The sequence below is a fragment of the Macrotis lagotis genome, chromosome 3 (genome assembly GCF_037893015.1).
Source record: "Macrotis lagotis isolate mMagLag1 chromosome 3, bilby.v1.9.chrom.fasta, whole genome shotgun sequence".
NCBI lineage: Eukaryota > Metazoa > Chordata > Mammalia > Peramelemorphia > Peramelidae > Macrotis > Macrotis lagotis.
This window is the reverse complement of record NC_133660.1, coordinates 21,462,325-21,483,918: the sequence shown is the minus strand read 5'-3', so window position 1 is coordinate 21,483,918 and position 21,594 is coordinate 21,462,325. Positions and strand designations below refer to the sequence as shown.

At 41.7% G+C, this 21,594-nt stretch overlaps 2 protein-coding genes and 1 non-coding gene across 5 annotated transcripts in view; 1 reads left to right on the top strand and 2 right to left on the bottom strand.

The window, feature by feature from the left end:
• Positions 1 to 12,679, top strand: part of PRSS12 (serine protease 12) — a 94,264-nt gene extending 81,585 nt beyond the window's left edge. The window contains 2 exon segments of the mRNA XM_074228308.1: positions 5,720 to 6,000; positions 8,779 to 12,679. Of these exon segments, the coding sequence (XP_074084409.1) occupies positions 5,720 to 6,000; positions 8,779 to 9,086 (589 nt within the window). The 3' untranslated portion in view covers positions 9,087 to 12,679.
• On the bottom strand, positions 1,833 to 21,405 carry LOC141517361 (endogenous retroviral envelope protein HEMO-like). Of its 3 annotated transcripts, none has more exons than XM_074228309.1 (3): positions 21,306 to 21,401; positions 20,746 to 20,784; positions 1,833 to 13,146 (listed from the first exon to the last, which is right to left on the bottom strand). In XM_074228309.1, the coding sequence occupies exon 3, from the start codon at positions 12,769 to 12,771 to the stop codon at positions 11,281 to 11,283; it is 1,491 nt and encodes a 496-aa protein (XP_074084410.1). In that variant the 5' UTR covers positions 12,772 to 13,146; positions 20,746 to 20,784; positions 21,306 to 21,401; the 3' UTR covers positions 1,833 to 11,280. The 3 variants fall into 3 exon arrangements, 2 of the variants coding, with proteins under 2 accessions (XP_074084410.1, XP_074084411.1); XR_012476832.1 differs by lacking the exon at positions 1,833 to 13,146 and adding an exon at positions 13,154 to 20,518 and having other exon boundaries at positions 21,306 to 21,405; XM_074228310.1 differs by lacking the exon at positions 20,746 to 20,784 and having other exon boundaries at positions 21,306 to 21,387.
• On the bottom strand, positions 20,862 to 20,992 carry LOC141519774 (small nucleolar RNA SNORA24). The gene has a single exon (XR_012477416.1). It is a non-coding gene; the product is annotated as a small nucleolar RNA SNORA24 (small nucleolar RNA).
• Positions 21,406 to 21,594: the final 189 nt, after the last annotated feature.

Below are 21,594 nucleotides of genomic sequence, written 5' to 3'. Positions count from 1 at the left end.
GCTTCCCTGAATTCCCATCCCTCCTGGATTCTAATAGAACAATAGTGTTCCATGACATACATAGACCACAGTTTGTTAAGCCATTGCCCAATTGAAGGACATTTACTTGATTTCCAGTTCTTTGCCACCACAAACAAGGCTGCTAGGAATATTTTTGTATAAGTTATATTTTTACCCTTTTTCATCTCTCTTCAGGGTATAGACCCAGTAGTGGTATTGCTGGATCAAAGGGCATACACATTTTTGTTGTCCTTTGGGTGTAGTTCCAAATTTCTCTCCAGAAAGGTTTGATGAGTTCACAGCTCCACCAACAATGTAATAGTGTCCCAGATTTCCCACAACCCTTCCAACAATGATCATTGTCCTTTCTGGTCATATCGGCCAGTCTGAGAGGTGTGAGGTGGTACCTCAGAGAAGCTTTAATCTGCATTTCTCTAATAATTAATGATTTAGAGCAACTTTTCATATGACTGTGGATTGCTTTGATCTCCTCATCTGTAAATTGCCTTTGTATATCCTTTGACCATTTGTCAAATGGGGAATAGCTTGTTTTTTTTAAAAAATATAACTCAGTTCTCTGTATATTTTAGAAATGAGTCCTTTGTCAGAATCATTAGTTGTAAAGATTGTTTCCCAATTTACTACATTTCTTTTGGTCTTGATTACCGTAAACTTTTACTTTTATGGAGCAACTTAAGCATAGAAATAACCACACTTGTATGTTAGGCATCCAAATTAGCAAAGGTCTGGCTATGTTCAGAAGAGAATAAGTCTAGTGTGATAGCAATCCATTCTTTCTTCTGTCCACAGCCAGAGCTCTGATCTATTCCCCACAGGTGCTTCCTGTAGCATTGCTTTGTGATCCACAGGGAAAGTAGTGACTCCCAAGTTAGGAGACCTGGGTTCAAATCCCAATCGTGATATTTTTTTCCTGTGTGACCTAGGACAGCTCACTTAACCTCTTTGGGTCTTACTGTTCTCTGAATCTGTGAAATCCCTTTCAACTCTCTATGCTACTATGATCTTAGGAGTATGTGTGTTTTTAAAATTGCTTTCAGGTAAGCAACTATCTGATCGATTTTCTCATATGATATAACAGATTCACATTTTCATTTGGATTCTGGCCCATCGATTTTTAAAGACTTCCCTGAGGTTAGACTGAGGTGGTAATTAGTGTAAAGGGTCAAGCGTCAAGGCAAAAGTAGAGCTCTGCCAATTGACTGGTTATAGGTGCCATCATGGTTGATCCTGTGTCAGCCATGGAAGATGGAACCTCAGAGCGTCCCTCTCAGAGAATCTTATTGAGTAGAAAGAAAGAAAATCTCAGAGTAGAAAGGAACCTGGGGGGTCTGCTTATCTAACTTGAGTAAAAAGTCCTACAGTACCATGAAAAGTGGTCATCCATCTCTACTTAGAGACCTTCAGTGATAGGGATCTTACAACCTCTCCAAGTAGCACAGGTTACCCTTAGACCGTTTGAATTGTTAATAAAAGATACAGTGGTAGGGGGCAGCTAGGTGGCACAGTGGATAGAGTACCGGCCCTGGAGTCAGGCGGACCTGAGTTCAAATCCAGCCTCAGATACTTAATAATTACCTAGCTGTGTGACCTTGGGCAAGTCACTTAACCTCATTGCCTTGTAAAAAAACAAACAAAAAAAGATACTGTGGTTTAGAAGACCTGATCCATCGGTGTTAAGTAAGTGCTAGTTGACTTGACTTTGATGATGGAAGAGAGTTCTGAATTGCTAGCTAGAGGACCTGGGTCAAAATTCTGGCTCTCCTGCTTATCACTTCTATGACTATCAGCAAATCATTTAACAATATACTATTTAATAAATAAATGCTTCTTTTATTTATTTATTTTTCCAACTACATGTAATGCTAATTTTCAACAATCATTTTTTTGGCAAGGTTTTGAGTTGTACATTTTTATCCCTCTCTTCTCCCTCTGCCCTAATAGCAAGTAATCTAATCTAAGCTATACATGCAGAACCCTGCTAAACAGAAATCTATATTAATCATGTTGTGAAAGAAGAATCAAATCAAAACAGAAAAAAATTAACAAGAAAAAAAAAGACATGATACATAGAACAACTTTTAAAAACTGAAGCTTTGGTCTTCATTTAAACTCCAGAGCTCCTTCTCTGGCAATGAATGGTATTTTCCATCACAAGGCTTTTAGAATTGTCTTTGATTATTGCGTCGCTGAAATGAACTAGTCCATCATGGTTAAACATCACCAATATTGCTGTTAGTGTGAATAGTGATCTAGTTCTGTTCACTTCACTCAGCATTAGTTCATACTAGTCTTTCCAGGCTATTCTAAAGTCCTGTCCCTCATAATTTTATAAAACAATAGTGTTTCATCATATTCATCTATCACAATTGGTTCAGTCATTCTCCAATTCATGGGCATACCCTCAATTTCCAATTCTTTGCCACTACAAAAATAACTGCTATAAATATTTTTGTACATGTGGGGTTTTTTTACTCTTTTTCATGATCTCTTTGAGATCTTTGAGTGGTATTGCTGGATCAAAGACTACTCAGAGTTTTACTGTCCTTTGGGCATAATTCCAAATTGTTCTTCAGAAAGGTTGGATCAGTTCACAACTCCACCAACAATGCATCAGTGTCCCAGTTTACCCATAACCCTTCTAACACTGATCATTTTCCTTTTAAGTCATATTGGCCAATCTGATAGGTGTGAGGTGGCACCTCTGAGTTATTTTTAATTTGCTAAATAATAATACTTATTGATATAAATGCTCTGGGCTCAGTTTCATAAGAAGATCAAGTTTAATGCCTCTTGACATAAGAGCTCTCTATCAAATCACTTAAATTTCCTCAGTTAGTTCTCATGATCTATATAACCCACTAGAGAAAAACCACATATAATCCAAACATCATGGAAACTTGGTATCATTGAGTTATAGCTAGAAGGCAACTCAGAGGTCTCAAGTTCATTACAGATGAACAAACTGAGGCACAAAGACTTGCCCTAGGATCCTACAGTGTTTGAGCCAGGATTTGACCCCAAGTCTTCCTGACTCCAAGGCCAATGCTCTCTCTTCTTCCCTATACCTCCTCCAAATTATCTAGTCTTCTCTTACTATCTCCTCCACAGGGAGTATTGTCAGATAAAGCACAGGCTTCTGAGTGAAGTCTAATCCACCAGATCAGAGGGTACAGATTTCCCCTCGGTGAATGCTTGTTATACAGTCATGGGAACACCAGGAACACTGTCACCAATGCAGCCTTCTGATATCCAAGAAACGAGCAGCCCTTCCTATTCTCCAGCAGGGGCTCTTGAACAGCAGGTGTTCACAAGTGTCCTCCACTGCAGTCCAGTGGCTTTCTACCTTAAAATTCAATGGATTCCCTCCCTTGCATGTGTACAACCCTGATGGTGACCTTCCACACCTGGGCAAGGTTAAAAGATGAAGATGGTCTCCTTGTTGGTCTCTATACCTTGCCTAGGGAGTGGTGTCCAGTTACTCCCGGTCACCCCTCTGCAGCCCTGGGGCCCAGAATGGAACACCAAATGACAGAACTAGGCTGAAAGGGCAGAAGGGCTTTCAAGGACCTGCCATCTCTAGGCTGGGACTCTGTTTCTCTTAATGCAGCTGAAAAATCACGTGTACTTTGAAGCTGTTCATGGTGTTGTTGATTTATGCTGGGCTGTGTTTTAGCCATGTTTCTTTCTCCCAAGGGACCTTGCACATATGCTATATAAATTATTTTCAAATTTAGATGTTTCCCTCAATAGAGGATGCATTCCTTAAGGCTGAGCTGTTTTGTTTTTGACCTTATATCTCCAAGGCCTGGCACAAATGGATGATTAATAAATACATATCGGCTGATGGATTGGAAGGGTAACCAGTTTGGGGAATTCAAATGAATAACTTTGCATTTCTCAGATCATCCTAGAGAAATGCCGAACTCCAACCAAATCACCTTCTTCCCACTTTGTCCAGTGCAGGGGCATAAGGTCTCTGAAAAAAAAAAAAAGGCTTTGGATTCCAATACTTAATGTTATTTACTCCTTGATCCAGAAACACCATACTTTATATTTGGGGCATAAGTGGGCCAGAGAAAAGTTTTATTAATTCACTTATTCTAATTCTAATTATCTCTGCTTATCTAGAGAGAAATCTAGAAATCCATCTGGCATTTGTAAATCTCTCTCTGCCAGACATTCTGGAGTATTCCCAAAGAAAGATGAACTTCTACAATAAGACCAGCTCTGGTGAAAATTCATTGCCCAAAAAACAAAAATACAGTGACTTAACTAGAGAATCTTTCCTAAAATTATTCAAGTCCTTTTTGTCCAGATGCTTACAGATAACTCTCTCTCAGAGTTATTTATAGTATTGAATCTAGTCAGGAAGAGCTAAGTTCAAATCAAGCTTCAGACACTTACTAGATGTTACGACCTTGGCAAAGTCACTTCACCTCTGTTTGCTGCCATTTTGTTAACTGTAAACTAGGAATGATAATAGAATCTTTCTCTCAGGCTATTGTGAGGACCAAATGAGATAATATTTGTAAAGAAATTAGTACATAGTAGGCTCTTAATAAATCCCTATACCCTTCAATAGTCATTGAAATACAAAGAAAGGCATATTAGAAAGAGAGAGAAAGACAGAGAGAGAGTTCACAAAAGTGATATGAAAGGAGACAACATTAATGGGGGTGGGAGGGTAGATTGAGAAAGGTCTCCCAAAAAAGGTGGGATCTGAGCTAAATCTTGAAGGAAGCTAGGGAGAGGTAAAGGGGCAGAGCATTCCAGGAAGAGGAGACAGTCATACAAAGTCATACATGAAGGGAGATAGGTTGTCAAATGTGAGGAAGAGGAAGAGAAAGAAGGCCAAGAATTGCATCCTAGAGTGCATGATATGGTTTCTGAGTAATCATTTTATTAATCATGCTAGCAAATAGTTAATAAAAGGAGTCAGTGGCACTCTCAAATACCAAAGATCTTTCATGGAACCCATTCAACAATTATGCCCTTGGAAGAGTTGATGTTCCTGAGAATGGCAATCAACTCTGATTGGCAATGAATGGGAGATGGACTTAGTCAAAGAGATTCATCTAGCGACATCTAGACAAAAGGGGGAATTTATTTTTATACAAACCTGAGAAAATGCAATGGGCTGAAATCCATTAATTCACTTAAATGACTATTTCTTTACCTTTTGTACAGATCTCCATTTTCTCTCTCATTATCAGCCCTGCACTTCAAAGGCTGTCTAAATAACTTTTTTTTTTAGGTTTTTTGCAAAGCAAATGGTGTTAAATGGCTTGCCCAAGGTCACACAACTAGGCAATTACTAAATGTCTGAGGCCAAATTTGAACTCAGGTACTCCTGACTACAGGGCTGGTGCTCTATTCATTGTGCCACCTAGCTGCCCCTAAATAACTTACAGGAGTTGTCCTGCCTGAAAATCTCCCCCAAAGAGGGGATTCCATTCGAGGCTCCCCCAAATAAGGGGTCCAATCCAATTCTTTTTTTTTTAGGTTTTTTTTTTTTTGCTAGGCAATGGGGTTAAGTGGTTTGCCCAAGGCCACACAGCTAGTTAATTATTAAGTGTCTGAGGCTGGATTTGAACTCAGGCCCTCCTGACTCTAGGGCCCGTGCTCTATCCACTGTGCGACCTAGCCGCCCCACTTTTGAGCCTTTGAAACAAGATGTGCTCCTTCCCCTGCCTTTCAGGTATGGTAATAATACTCGGAACTACATCGTTAGAGTTGGGGATTATCACACTCTGGTGCCAGAAGAGTTTGAAGAAGAGCTTGGGGTCCAGCAGATTGTGATACACCGGCAGTACAGGCCAGACAGTAGTGACTATGACATTGCCTTGGTGAGACTGCAGGGACCAGAGGAGCAGTGTGCTACATTCAACAGTCATGTCTTGCCAGCCTGCCTGCCTCTGCGACGGGAGAGACCACAGAAGACTGCATCCAATTGCTATATCACTGGATGGGGAGATACAGGTAAGTGTGAGTTATTCCAAAGAAGGGTGTGGGGTCTTCCCAGAGAACTCCTAGCCACTTCCTAGGGCTCAGGACATGTTAATGTGACCTTGGGTCAGAGGTTCCTCAGTGATGATCAAGGACTCTTTGGGACCCAGACTTCTCACTGATTCAGGTTGTTTTCTCTGAATGCATATTCTGGTGCAGATAATTTCTGTATGGCCTCTCTTACAGAACAAGCTGACTGGCTGCACCTGGTGGTTTGTAAGAACCTCTTGGGTTATATTAATTAAAATTCCCATTTTACAACTTCTGTTTCTAGGAGCCTTACTTAGTCCCCTGTGAGCATCTGAGTTTTAGTGCCTTGTTGTTTTGGGGTCTGGTAGATCTCTGAGAATATATCATGGTATGGTAGATAGTCTCATGGGTGTGCACCTTGGAGACCCTCGGGGTTTGCCTGACCCTCAGGTCATGATCTCATGTTTCCTGAGACACCAAGATTCCAAGGAGGCTCTCCCCTCCTTGCAGCATTCAAGGTTATTGTTCCTCCACAAGTTGGCCTGGGCTGAGGCTGTGGTGAGACAGCCCAGTGACTACAAGCTGTGGGTCTCTATATCTTCTCAGCCAAAGGACAGTCTAATGGGAGGCTGAGGTGCCCGTCCAAACATCAATATTCACAGAGAAAAGCTGGCATGAGGTCAGAGGTTGGTACTAGAAGAGACTACAGACACTCTTTGAATCAAACCCCATCACCATTTTCCAGAGAAGGAAACTGAAGCTTAGGGGAAAAAAGGAGGTTGCTGAAGTTCATTGGAGGGCTTCTAGTCCCACAGAGCACCTAGGATTGACGACAGATCCCACCTAATACTCTGGCCAGGGTGCCTGTATATTTCTAGACTCCTTAATCCCTGCCAGGTGGAACATGACTTGAGTCATTTGCTTCCAAAAGCTTGGCCCTGCTCTGAGTGAATCCTGGCAAGGAAGTCATTGTAATCATGGTTGACCTTCACAGAACTCGATTTTGTCTAAGCCTCAACCACCCTGTTCACGGGATATTGTGGCCATTATGTTCCTTGTTTTACATGAAACTGAGGCCCAGATTGCTGTGTGACTTGTTCAGTTATACAGCTGGCAAGGGTCAGGAGCCAAGGTCTTCTGGATTCCAGGGCAGTGTTCTCTCCATTCCATACATTGTAGTCCCACTGTAGAAGCAGAAGGGGACATACATCCATTCTATATCTCGTGCTCATTCCTCAAATAAAGACACTGAATCCAACTAAGCTGGATTAATAGTGAAAAAGTAGGGAAAATGGTGAGTCTCCAGGGGGGCAGGATCGCCATAAAACCTCCATGACACAACTGGTGGCAATGTGGTAGTGTTGACTCCTGGACATGGAAGTAGGAAGAGTTAAGAGAAATTCCCACCTCAGACACATGCTAGCTGTGTGACCTGGGTGAGTTGTTTCTCTGTAATCTTAAATCTCCACTTGTAGAAAATGAAAGGAATGGGCAACTGCTCATCAGCTGATGCTTATTAAATTTATTCAGAATGAAAGGGCAGCTGCTATCCATCTAACAAATGCCCACCAGCTAATCTCATTAAGCGTCTTGTATTCTCTTTTTGTTTGTTTTTGTTTTTCAAGGCAATGGGGTTAAGTGACTTGCCCAAAGTCACACAGCTAGGTAATTATCAAGTGTTTGAGGCTGGATTTGGACTCAGGTCCTCCTGACTCCAGGGCCAGTGCTCTATCTGTCCACTGTGCCATCTTCTAAAATGAAGGGAATGGCCTCTAAGTAAGAAGAGGGTGTCCCCTGTGCAAGCTGGTTTATTTATGACTGGTAAAAAGATGATGGCTCAGGACTTGCCATACTCCCTGGACTCTGCAGTCTGATAGGAAGAGCTGTGTTCTGGGCATTATGACATCTCTGGGTGGAGGGAGCTCTCCAAGTATTAACATGGGAGAATTATATGAGAATGAACAAAAGGACTTAGCAAATAAATTCTTACAGTCGAGGACACAGGGTCATAGCCAGAGATTTCCAGAGAAAAGTGACCTTAGGGTCCAACACCCTTATTTTGTAGATCAGGAAACTGAAACACATTAGCTGTGTGGTGACTTGTCCAGGGTCCCAGTAGCTAAGCAGTAGTTGAACTTGGGTCTTCTTCACTCTAAGACCAGTTCTCAAAACTTAAATGCCTCTCAGAATCCTCAGGATTTCTTTCCATCTAGAATCATACGAGGCCATGTCCCATTAATATGAGGTTTTCAGTGGTGTGAAATCCTTTCAGGGATAATTACCCTGATGGGGAAATCTTAGGGGAATTTGAAACCTTCAGGAAACCTCAACTTTGAAATACTAGAATCCAAAGGGCTCTGAAGCATTTCAATTGAACATTTGTTGTGGGGGTTTTATGGTGCATGGCTGGTTCTTGGATCAGGCTTCAAATCCTCCATCTCATGCTTGCTACTATGCTCTTCCTCCCCCCCATGGAGCCTCAGTTCCTTGTCTGTCAAATGAAGAGATTGAATGAGCTAGTCACCCTACCAGATCTAGATCTGTGATTAAAATCCAGCTGACAGTATAGGTCTTCTGGTGGGGGTCCCACTACCCTGCTAAACTCATCAATTCTTGGGATCAACTTACTTCATTGTCCCAAGGTTGGGCAGGAATCTGCTGTTATCCTAATGTCCAAAGAGTGAGGAAGTTTCTTGCGGCCTTGTAGGACTTCCCACATTGTAGAAGCATTGTTCTGTGTAGCTCAGGTGTTGACTCAACCTGTCTGGTCTGTCTGGGCAGGCCAAGCCTATTCAAGGACCCTGCAGCAAGCAGCCATTCCTTTACTTCCCAAGAGGTTTTGTGAAGAGCGTTACCAGAGCCGGTTCACAGGGAGGATGCTATGTGCTGGAAGTCTACAGGAGCAGAACCATGTGGACAGCTGCCAAGGAGACAGTGGTGGGCCCCTGATGTGCCAACGCCCTGGAGAGAGCTGGGCTGTATATGGAGTCACTTCCTGGGGTTATGGCTGTGGTGTTAAAGATTCTCCAGGTGTTTATACCAAAGTGTCAGCCTTTGTACCCTGGATAAAAAGTGTCACCAACCTGTAAAGAGTTTGGGACAGGAGCTTCAAAAGAAAAGGACATTGGCAATCAGAGGTGCTAGCACTGAACTGCTAGTTTAAACCTGTGGCCAACCCCTCCACACTTTCCTGTTTGGTGTTGTGATTTTCATTTTTAAGAAACTGAATATAGGCTCTATATGTGTTACTTTTGCTTTAGCATTACTGTGCACAAAGAAATTACATAGCATCACATTGAGGTAAGTTTTGCAAAAGTCACAGAAGGGGTTGGAGGTGTTGGCAGTTCAAGAATGCCTCCACTTTGGCATTGTCTATAGAAACTGGCATGAGTTTTCTAATTTGTCTCACCTTGGTAGGGTGAATTCCAATTTTGCTATTTGCCTATCTGGACCTTATTTATGATCTCTTTTTATTCCAAAGCTTTTTCCCCAAGATTAAAAAAAAATCAGGGTTCAAGCCTTATTTCTGTATAACCTCAAAAATTATTCAGATTTTGGAATGACTTTTTATATTTGTCTATCACCCAATTTTAGTGTTGATGTGACTGTGACTCAAATTACATAAAGTATTCTGATTCAATGGGGAAAAAAAATCTACCTTTCACTTATTATCCTCAAAATGTAGCCTGGCAGAAAAGACATCTATCCTTGAAGACAGGAATAAGCATTTCAAGCCCACCCTGTGCCATATCCTGGCTGTCAGACCCTGGTGCAAACCCCTTCCTTGGGATTTCCTATCCTTGGGAATTCTTTAAACCAGTGAAATCAAAGATCAACATTCCCTAACATCCTTCAAATTAGTATGGGGTTAAGCAAGGCTAAAAATCTTAGATCTTTCAGTAATACAGGGAGAAAGTAAAAGAGATGCAAAACAGATCTGTTCACTACCAGCAGAAATGTGAGGAAAGAGATCTGGGTTTTGAAACCTGTTCAACCCTATTCCACATTCCTGCCTGAAGATCCTTGTAAACATGTGTCCACTCAACCAGTTGTCAACTTCTCAGAGTAAATAATTTGAGCTGCTTGCCAGCCCAACCCCCTATCCCCCAAAATGGCTGAAGGGAGCTGTTCAAATTACAATGGGAGCCAAGGTGTAATTCCTTATCCTTCTATCTGAAGTATTTAAATGTTGACTTGATTTTGGTTCTCACAGCATTTCACTGGGGAACAGAATTTTTCCTTAGAGCAACATTCAGACTATCTGGTGAAACCTGATGGCCAAGGGGTTGTGACTAAGGGACTCCAAAAATAGATAATGATGTTGGTGGTATCATTCATTCTAAAAGATGACATTAAATTCTGTACCAGAAATACTTGGGGGCAGCACTTTTCTGCATGTGCAAAAGGAATTTACTCTTCTTTGATTAAAAAGTTCTGACCTTCCCTGCTCTGAGGCACACAAGGAGAAGCTCCCCATCCATCCAGGTTTAAGTAGGATGCAAAGTAGCTGGGAGAATAATTGAATCTAGAGTCAGGGGACCTGTGATCTAATTTAGGTTCTGTCAAGTTCACTCCTTATGGCAAACAATTTCAATTGTTTTCCTCTGAAAAACTGGGGATATGGGAGAGAGAGAGAAGGCATTTTGTACCTCAAAGGTCCCTTCTAATTCTAAATCTTAATTTTAAGAGTGAAAATATTTCATTTTGAAAGTAACTTTTTACTTATAAAATCATTACAAGTTTCAAGAGTATTTAAGTCAAAGTGTATGTCCCTTTACATTATTCAAAAAATGATCATGAGAGAAAAAATCAACAATTGGACAATACAGTACAGTACTTGGGAAGCAGACACTGACAGAGCACCCAGCTGGGTGCTGGGGAAGCTACAAAATGTACATGGCAGCCCTCCTGTGGAGTTTCAGTCTAATGAAGGAATTGACTGAGAATCTCTCCACCTGGAGACCAGAGGAGCCCAGGAAAATCTCTCCCACCAGTTGGGTCCACCGACTGGGTCAGTAACTTCAGGGACCAGCTGAAAAAGCAAAGTTTATTCAAAGCTAGGTAGAAAAGTGACTCTTCAAACAAGGTTTGGTTTTAGTGGCTCCTGTGCCACAAGGTTCAGCACCACAATAGAGATAACATTCTGCATAGACAGAAACCAGCCTGAGTTTCTAAGGCTATCCACATTAAGGCACTCCCGAGGGTTCTCCCTGGAAGCTATGGCACTTGGTTTTATCCTGCACCATTTCCCCCAAGCTCCTTTGGAGTCTTACCAAGTGAGGCCTACTCGGGGTCTGTGTTCATTAAGTTTCTCAACTTGGTAACATTCTGACTTATCTGGTTCTTTTTATCGACATAAAAACAACACATGGTGTTGATAAAAGCACAAGCTCCTCCTTGTTGTGCTCGTTTCATGTCTAATGCCATCCGACTCTGAACCACGACCTGAGACAGGGGGTCCACCTCTAGTCGCAGGTTGGAAATGGCATCGAGGGTGGTGCTGAAACCTTCTTCCACAGCCGCTGACATATTCACTATTGCTTTCTCAATTTCCAAAATTCCAAGCCATGGAAACAAGGCTCGGGCAAAAGCATGGAATCCTGAGGGCTTCTCAGCCAAAGGATTAATGGTACGTTTATGAAACCGATTAATAAAACTCCCAGGGCTGGGGAAAGATGTGGAAGTCAAGGTCTTATGGATCTGTAGATCAGGGACCAGGTAGGCTATGGTACATGTTCCTCCCCAGCCTGGAGGTAAAGCCTTATAAGCATAATCACCACAAATGAAATAAAGCCCTGGAGTGTGCGTGAGGGACAGAGTGAGTCGGTTACCAGAATACTGGGCCCAGGTGGAATTGGGTGACCACCGTTCTGTCCCTTGTATCATTACAGTGCCTGTTTCAAAGTACCAAGGGCATCGCTTGTCAAAGTTTTTCCACGAATGGGTCCCATGGTGCCAGGAGGTATCATTATAGGCACAAAATATGGACTCAAACATCTGGTATAACAGTGTGAAGTTGACAAAAGATCCTTCCCCAGGGCAACTTGACATGTTAAATCGTGTGTGGACGATCTCCCCCCCTTCAGCGAGGACATATAGAGTGTCATTGTGGTAGTTCTTAGTTTCACTCTCCCAGCCTGTAGTGGTATAATTGAGGGGGAGGATGGTGAAGTTGGAATAGCTTTCTTTTCCCCAGAATGTCATGGGGGAGGTCTTCCCACATTTCAGGTTTCCTCCACTATTTGATCCAGGGTCCACTTCCCAAGTGCCATCATCCGTGTCAAACCACAGGGTCTGGGCACATCTCTCCTCTGGAACATCCCCCAAGTAGACAGTCCCATTGTCATTCTGGATACACAATGGATACTGACTTCGGTGTTGTATTCGATACTGTGGATGTCCTGCAACTTGGTAAGTATAAAAGGAGCGGCTTACATGTACTTTGTACTTCAGGCCTTTCCCATATTCAGGGGAGAGGGGCCGGCCCGTATATTTCCACAGGTACTGGTATTTGGAATAGGAAGATGAGTAATAGACTCCATATATGGACTCATTGATCCAGTGGGACAGCGGAGCTGGGATGGGGATCAAGGAAACCTCACTTTCCATATTACCCACTTTATAACACACCCAACAATCTGTTAAGTTTGCTGCAGTCACGGCTCTTTGTATAGATGTGATAAATGGATGCTGTGGAAGGGCATTCCCTGCCAGGCCAAGGGGCAGGAACACTGTGAAGACAATGGGGAGTATGTTCCTCATCTTTCCCTTCATTATGGACAAAGATGAGCTTTAGTTTAGAGTTTAGCCACAGGACCAGGAAATAAATACTAATAACATTAATGGTTAAGAAAAGAAAGCAGCCAACACCCCAGTTTGGAGAGGAGGAAGCCCATGCCTTCAGGGGGTGAATCAGAGTGGCCCTATTTCTAAAAGCAAGCATCCAAAAAGGAGAGCCTAGGGCTTGACTTCACACAGACTTTCCTTGGCTATTACTGCAGTGAGCTACATCAGAACAACTCCATAGGGGTCTTTTCCACCAAAGAGCTACAGAAGACTTCCAGTGGTGAATTCTGACATGGACTTGGACTCTGGGTCAGATACTGGGCCAGGGTTGTGTTAGGAGTCATCTAGGCATCCTGGGCTTTTCTGCACAAAGAAGAAAGAATTTCAGTTAGCATACAGGATATAGTTAGTGGCTTCAACTCATTCCCAACTGCAAGCTAGTTAGTAAGGATATTGTAAAGACAATCTTATGAGGTAACAAAGCATGCTTTCTATCTTGGGGGTTCCACAACCTCAAGAAAGCCAAAGTAGGACTTAGACTTCAAGCCATTTCAGGATCATTTACAGACTTCACAATACTCATTTAACATCCAAGTTCTTTCAGCCTACATGTCCAGGGGTTTGGGGGATGCTATGGGCTGTGAATTGAGAGAATAGAAGGACTTCAGCTATTTTGCAATTAAGATTGGAAGTGAAGTGGGTCCTTTGGTTGGATTCCAAATTGGGAAATAAATTGGAGATCTATTTCTTTGCTATTAAGACATCAGCTCTAGTGAGAACACTCTACCATCCATTAAACATGAAAACGAGCACTAGACAATGTCCAACACTAATAATGGTGGAAGTTTTATTGAAAACGATCTGGAGTGCCCCTTGGTCAGGGATGTTTTCATCACCTTTCTCTTGGTCCACAGTGATAACTCATTGCCCATTATATTGAATGGGAATAGAAAATTGATGACTACTAAGACCAAACATTCCTTTTATATTGTTGTCTTCATCTTCCCTTTGTACATGTTGGTTAAATGGAACATAAATGCCAGTCAGCAGAGAAGGGGATACTGATTGGCAGGAAATTCGAACTATGAAGTTAGATGGGAGGACCCAACCCATAGGTTTCCACTCCTCATGTTTCAAATAAGGGGTGGGTTGTTGGGCAGAGATGTCCCTCAGAAATAAAGGGATATGGCAGTGAGGATAAAAGACAGGGATTTTAATGTCAATGGCAAGCCTTGACAGCCATGCTGTCCCCAAATTTCCTAGTCCACTGTGGTGCGGGGGAGAGTGGTCACATGTCATGATGGCTGGTCTTATTAAATGACTACTACTAGGTAGACACTGGATATCTAGGTGAAAGCAAAAATAAGGAATCCAGTTCTTCTAGATTAGGGTTGTCCAAAATGCAGCTCAGTGTGATTTTATGCGGACCCCTGTGGATTTACCCAAAGTTTAGTAAAGGAAGCTGAGCTACTGCAGTTCTCACTAAAATGACAGATCAATATATAGTCTGTTTTAAAAAATTTTAAGTGAGGTTGGACAGCCTTGTTCTAGATCTTGTCTACTGCAGAAGCCACATGTCACAAATGTCAGTGATTTGCATAAATTTTAACAGAAACATCACACCCAAGGAGGCAGACATGGGTTAGGGTTCTATCTTCTTGGCTGAGACATGATCAGAAGCTAATCAAGAAACCACAATTTGGATGGAGCTAGACCAGCAAGGGGGCTCACTTGTAGGGTACCTCACATGTCTTTGATCCCAATCGGCAAAGGGAAGGATTACAAGCTCATTATATGGCTTTTTAAAGAACTCTATTATCGGTACCCAGTGAGCTAGCTGGGTTGTATTAAAGCAGGAGAGGATTATGGAATTTGTTTCCAGGTAGGATTGTTGAGTGTGCAGGATCAGAGAGTAATTAGCATAGGGAAAGGAGATTAAAAGGGTCTTTTTCATTAAGAGGGTAGCTGCTATCAAAGTAGTCAAGGATGGGAATCCTTGGACTATGTTTGTGAAGTTGCATATAAACAAGGGATGTGGCATGGACACAGCCCAATCTAGCTTCTTTGTGGCATTGCATTGAGGGGTTTGTTGAAATCTGGTAGGAAGCTTTCTCATATATCCTGTCCTCTATATGGGACAGTGATAAAAACAAGAGTTGCTTTTTAATCCCTGTGTTGGGAAATCTGTAGTACCCAGATATACTGGATGACAGAGAAAAGGGGAGGACCCAGACCAACCTCCTAAGAGCATTAGGCAGTCTGAATCCAACTGCAAAGGTTAAGGGAAATGTCCTAACCAAGTAGGTCAGGGCTGTCCAACCTTAAAGTTTTTATTGAAACAATATATATTTTGATTTTCTATTTTAGTGAGTCTGGGGCCCATTTACTGAAGCATTTAGCAAACCCACAGGATTGCATTTTTGGATAGTTCTGAGGTGGATGAGTCTCTTGCATAAACTAGGGCTTGGAAGTGAGGCCTTAGTTCTGAGCGAATGAGATCAGTAGCTGCAGCAAAGAATCCTTTGGTTGTTGCAGGTTGGCCTATCAGGGGTAAAAAGGGGTAGTTTTGAGGGAAAGAAGCATTTGTTCATGTTTGAAAGAATCTTTAATCATCTCATGGAAATGCCATTCCTTGATGACTGGGAATGGAGAATAAGTAGGGGCACAGGGGATGTTCAAATCCTACCTCACTGCTTTGTGAAACTTGCCTCCATTTTCTTAAAATGTTTAAAAATAAGGCTAAGTGCTTCCTATTTGGACATCTCAGGGAAATGATAAGTGTTTTTTAAAAAATGGGTGCAGGGGCAGCTAGGTGGTATAGAGCACAGGCTCTGGAGTCAGGAAGACCCAAATTCAAATTTGACCTCATACTTGATTCCTGATCTCGGGCAAGTCACTCTTGACCCCATTCTCTTAAAAATTAAAAAAGGATGCAAAGGGAAATTGCTATGATTGAGTTTCGGTGGACAGGATTTTTAATCAATAATCCTGGACAAACTTCAACTAAACTTCACAGCCTTGGTTTGCAAATGTCTTATGTGGAAAGAGCAGTGTTTATGGGGGAGGGACCCAATAGGGAAAAGGAATTAAGACAAAGAGCACTAATCTCAGTTCATTTAAATGGGTTAGGTGGGATCCCTGTGAACTGTGTGAAATGTGCTGTCAAGGAAGTTTCTAACTGGCTCCACTCTTAATAGGTAAGGGCACTTTTTAATCTCTAGGGTCCTACCAGTATTTCCTTTCATTCTCCCATTTATAATGTTAAGGGAACTATTATTTCTATTTTACAAATGAGCTAAGGTTAGGTCTGGGCTTATGGCCACATGTCTGAGACTGAATTTCTAGTTTCCTGTTCTTAGAACAAATGCTCACTCTATCCTCTGCACCACCTTTTCAAAACATTGTAGTTAACTCTATTTGGCTTTGTGTGTAATCCCAATTTCATGGTAGTTTTGATCTTTGGGCACAGATGTTTAATTAGGGTATGCATAAACTATTATCCTGACTTGTCTTACCACCAGACTTTGATGACAACTTTGCAGTTCTGCCTCACTGAAATCTAATTCAAGTCATCACCCTGATGTTATTTGCCATCTTCAAAATCCAGCAAGGATACTTTTCTATGTACATGATTTTTGGTCTCTGGGTTTAGTCAAGTTCATCAGCAGGCCATTTATCTTGCTTCTTAGATGATGGGAGAAATCCTCTGGGGATTTTTCTATTCAAGACCAGCTAGTTGCCTAGTCTAAACCCCTAAGTTAGGGATTGCTACTAACTGGGAGAACATGTTCCTGAAACCAAGTAGATTGAATAGCCTTGGTTTATCAAGTACCCCAATGTTCTTAGAAACAAAGAGGGACTTAACTTCCTCCATTTTTAAAGGCACCAATCTTTTGAATAATTCATCTTCATGCAGTTTACTTTGAATTCCTTTTATCTTTTAGATCAGGTCTTTAGATCAGCGTAGGCTTTGAGGAAGGTATGAGAATTATTGGAATGGGGAAGGCAGAGTAAATCTAAACTGTAATGTTCCTAGGACTCAATAATTTTCTGTTATTTTCTAATTTGTTAGGAAATCCTTATGTTCATCAGCAATACATTCTTGTCTTTAAACTGTAACCTCTCCCCACCCCTGCAAGTCTTAGTATTCAAATAGGTCCTTTAGTCAAACATTCTCTTGGAGCTGTAGTCCTCTGCAATCATCTTAGGTATGCACACACACATTACATGAGTCTGGCTAACTAAATGTTAGGTCATGTAGTCCCTAAGATAGGCTCAGACCTCTCCTACTTCCCCAGGCTAGTCTTCTCAGATTAAGGACTTCAGATACTGAGAGGTTGCAAAGTGCATCTCAAAGCCAAACAGGGTTTTAGAGTTTGAGCAGGGAAGATGGATGACATGATGCAGGAAGTCCACAAAGGACTGTGTAAAGGAAAGGTTAAGGTGTGATGGGGAACCATTATCACAGCAGTGACCTAATAAAAGGCACATGAAAACAGATAATCTCCATGGGTCAGGGATGACATCTGAGGTCATGAGCTTATGTGATCAGATTGAGAAATAAAGAAATTCAGTAGATGGGAACATGATTGTTTTTGGCATTTTAAATTTGAGATCAAAAGTTAGGACTGAATAAACATGTTGAGAATCACCTGAGTCAAGATAATTGAATTGATAGGTGACAAAAATCTCCAATACCATAAAGCAAAGATAGTTGGGGCACTGGATAGAACCATCCCCCCCACACCTCAGGACTAGGACCTGCCATTAAAAAAAAAAAAACCCAATGAAGAATTAAGAATCTAAAAACAGCTCCAGGGATAGAGAAGAATTTCATACTTAGAAGAGTGAAGAGGTTCCATTAAACTTGACAACTCCTTGGAAACCAGAAATGGTAAAGGGGAAAACTATGATATTAAGAGAGCAAGAAATAAACTAAAATCAAGACAATGGAAACAGGAGAATGAGCCATCTTACTAGAAAAATCAGAAAATTTTGACTACCTGAAAGTTATGATCAAAAAGGGTCTAGAAACAAATAAATTAAGGAAAATTGCCCTTAAGAAACACCAAGTTGAAAATTCACCTTATTCTCAACAGAACTATGTTAGAGAGGAAATATGCACAAAGCTATCTATAGTCTTCTTAATTTATAAAGAAATGTGCAAGGGGACAAGACAATAAGGGAGACCTAAAGAATGGGCAGACCAAGGAAAGATATGAGGGATTCTTTAAAAGGGTAAGATTAGGGAAGATGAGATGAAGAAAAATAAGATCAAGGAAATACACAAGTACTAATTATAATTTTGAATGTGAATAGGAATAAAAATGAAACACCACTTAAAAATGAGATACACACAGTTAAATAAAAGGCTAGACAGAATTTATTATGTTTCAGTGGATGTAAAAAAGGGTAGCAATCATGATCTCAAAGGTAAAGCTAAAATAGATTTAAATTCATCTTTTCCAGTTCACAATGAAATAAAATTATTCCTCTAAATGCTTTTTTCAATAAAGAGCATAGCCTTGAATTGTATATACAATTAAAAACCCAGAAAAATTTAACTAAACACCAAATTGGAAATCTTAAAAGTGAGATTAAAATTTTAAAACCACTGAATTTATAAAAATAGGCCAATTATGGGCTAATGATTTTAAAAAATCACTAGCATTGAAAGTGAAAAGGGTATATACTGTTAAAGTAATGAAATTAAACCAATAAGGAATTACCCAAGGAAAATCAGACCAATTTCATTAATGAATTTGGAAACAAAAAAGCCTAAATAAATACCTGCAATATATTACAATTATACAATGTGATGGGGTAGGATTGATATCAGAAGGCAGAGATAGTTAAACTATCAACACAACTGATCACATCAATAACAAAGAACAAAAATCATTTCAATGGATGTAGAAAAAAACCTTGGTTTAAAATATAACTCATTTCTATTAAAAAATTCTGTTTCTTAATATCTTCCTAAGATAACCAGCAAGCATTATTTTATAATGGCATAACCTAGAAGCATTCCCAAATAAGACCAGGCATGAAATAAAGACACCCATTTCCACCAAGTATTTTTCTTCCCCTGGAAATTTTTGTAGAAGAAATAAACCCTACAATAAGATCCATTTAAAATTAACTATATACAGCATAAAATACTCAGTAGTATACCTACCACAACAGAGCTAGTTTTAAGTTTTAAATAATTAAACTGACATTCAATGCCATCCCAATTATCAAAAGGTAGCTTTACTTTATAAAAATATCAAAATTAAGAACAAAAAACTATTAGTATAAGATCAATAAATAACAAAGGAAGGAGGCTTAGCAGTACTAAATCTTATTACTAAGGCAACACACAGCAATTATAGTAATCTTTTAATTGGGAACACAAAAATCTCTCACCATTTACCAAGGTCTAAATGGATACATAATAGATGCATAACCTAGATACAAAAGGGAATTATTACAAGAAAATTGCAATATATTGCCTATCACACAAATGGACAGAATAATTTGTGAATAAGATCAAAGAAAAATCTTGTGTAATGGAAAATTGGAAGTCAAACTATAGAAATATAAAAAACGCTCTAAATCAAAAATGCAAATCAAAACCCTGAGGTCATTTTACAACTATCTCAGATTAATGGGAGCATTCTACAGGGTGGGATGCAGAGGGAAAATAGAAGGATGCAAAGAACAAAATAAAACAGAAGGAAGCACAGAAAAGCAGGGAAATTTTGAAAATGTTGTACTGTGTATTTGGAAATGCTCTTTGGTCTTTTAAGTCCAAATTAACAAGTAGCAGAAACTAAGGTCCAAGGACAGTCTTGAGAAAACCTGAGACTGAGGAGTGGTCAGGACAAGTGACAAGACCAAGAGAGCAACCAGAAAAATCCCAGTATTCAAGAGAGGATGATCAAATTGTCCTGAACAAAGAGCATGATGCTGGAGAAAATCCCATTAGATCTGGCAACTAAAAGATTATCGATAATTTTACAGCATTTGCTTGAATGTGATCAGAAGCAGACTTCAGAAATGAAGGGAATAAGAGGTTAAATGAGGAAGAGACAGATTTCTCAAATAGTTTAAGCCAAGTGAAAAAAGCCAGGTGCCAACATTTGCTAGAAAATGGAAGTTTTGTCTGAATCACTTTAGGTTGACATGGAAGCTTTTGGTAGGATGTCACTTTTACTTCCCTTTGGAGGTCAAGGGAGGGTGCCAGGAAAAAAAAACTATCTGAAAGGCAATTTTTCCTTTACAGTGGCTGTTTTTGAGCCTACTGGCCCATGTGGTATCAGAGGAGTTAAAAATCAATCCAATGCTGACAAATTATTGGGGCCATTTCTCAAAATGGGATCCAAAAAACCCCTAACACCCTATCAGTTGAGTAAAGTTATCAGTAATTTCAGAAGTGAAAAGGAATGCTACACATTCAAATTTAGGACAGAACACTGGCAGACACCACAACCAAATAAGCAGCATATGGCAGCAGAGAGAAAACAATGAAGGGGGAAGGATAGACACAGGACTTCAAAGGGCTGTCTGTTTCCAGATCTAGGGCACCTTGTTTTTTTATGCACATACATAGAATATAATAAGGTAGCTAAGATCCACAACGTTATTAAAAGTTCTTGACAAACACAAAACAAGGGTACGGTCTTCTAGTCAGCGGTGCCATAGTAATCAAAGACAGGACCCTTCATTCTTACCACTTCCAATACCTCGAAGCCTGCAGGAAAAGATTAACACGAAACTTAATATGAATAAACTTACGTACTTGTCAATTTAAGCTTTTTCAAAACTTTATTAATAAAGGCGTCTGGGAACGTTCTTAGTGCCATCTTGACATAGGGACCACATCGAGTTTATTTAAAAGCGGCTGAGCCACCAGGAACTTCACACGGCTAGTCCCGTCCCCTCCCGCCCCTACAGCAAAAGCCAGAAAGAACCACTTACTTGGCGTCTTTCCTTCCATCTCCCTCTCTGTCCGGGCACCTGGGGATTTAGCATAAGGTTAGTTCACTGGGCGCCCCGGCCTGGCCGCACAACAGCCAGCGCGGGCTTCGGTCGAGGCCTGTCACTTGCACAAGTCAGAATCTGAGACCAATTAAATGGTGCCAGCTTTGCCAATAAGCAAGATCCTGCTCTTCCATGGCTAGGAAGGGAGACTGCCACAGGCGGCAGGGCCCAAGGATTCATGGAGATGGGCGCCGCTGGGGCGCCGCGCCGCGCCCCTCGTGGGGCCCGGGGTCACGGGCAGGCCTCTCCCCAGGCAGGGAGGGCCCACGCAGGACGCCGTCGGCCTTCCCGCCCCCCACACTCAGGAAACGCGTGCCCCTCGCCTCAGTTCTTCTGGAGATCCCGCATTCGGGGGTCCCGCGGCGGGGCCGGTCCCCGGCGCATGCGCCCTCCCCACACGAACGGGGAGCTAAGAGTGCACGGCTCCCGCCTTCTCGCGCGCTACGGGGGTCACCCACCCATTCCCGACGGCCCCCCACGAACGACTGCTCCCTCACCCAGGTCGGCCACACGCGGCCAGCGCCGCAGTCTCCGCGGCCGCAAAGGAACCCGCCGCGAGTCACGCCATGGAAAGACCGAGCGCGCCTTCGCGCCCGCTTTTATAGAGACGGTGGCGCACTTCCGGCCGCGGAGGGCGGGGCTTTGGAGGGCGGAGGTCGCCGGGGGTGGGGGAAGGAGAGGCCTGAGACTTCTAGAGGCTGCGCGGGACGCGGGCGGGGCCTCGGCGCTGGAGGGTCTTCGGGAGCAGTGTCGCTGCGGCTGCGCAGGGAAGGGGCGTGAGCGTCG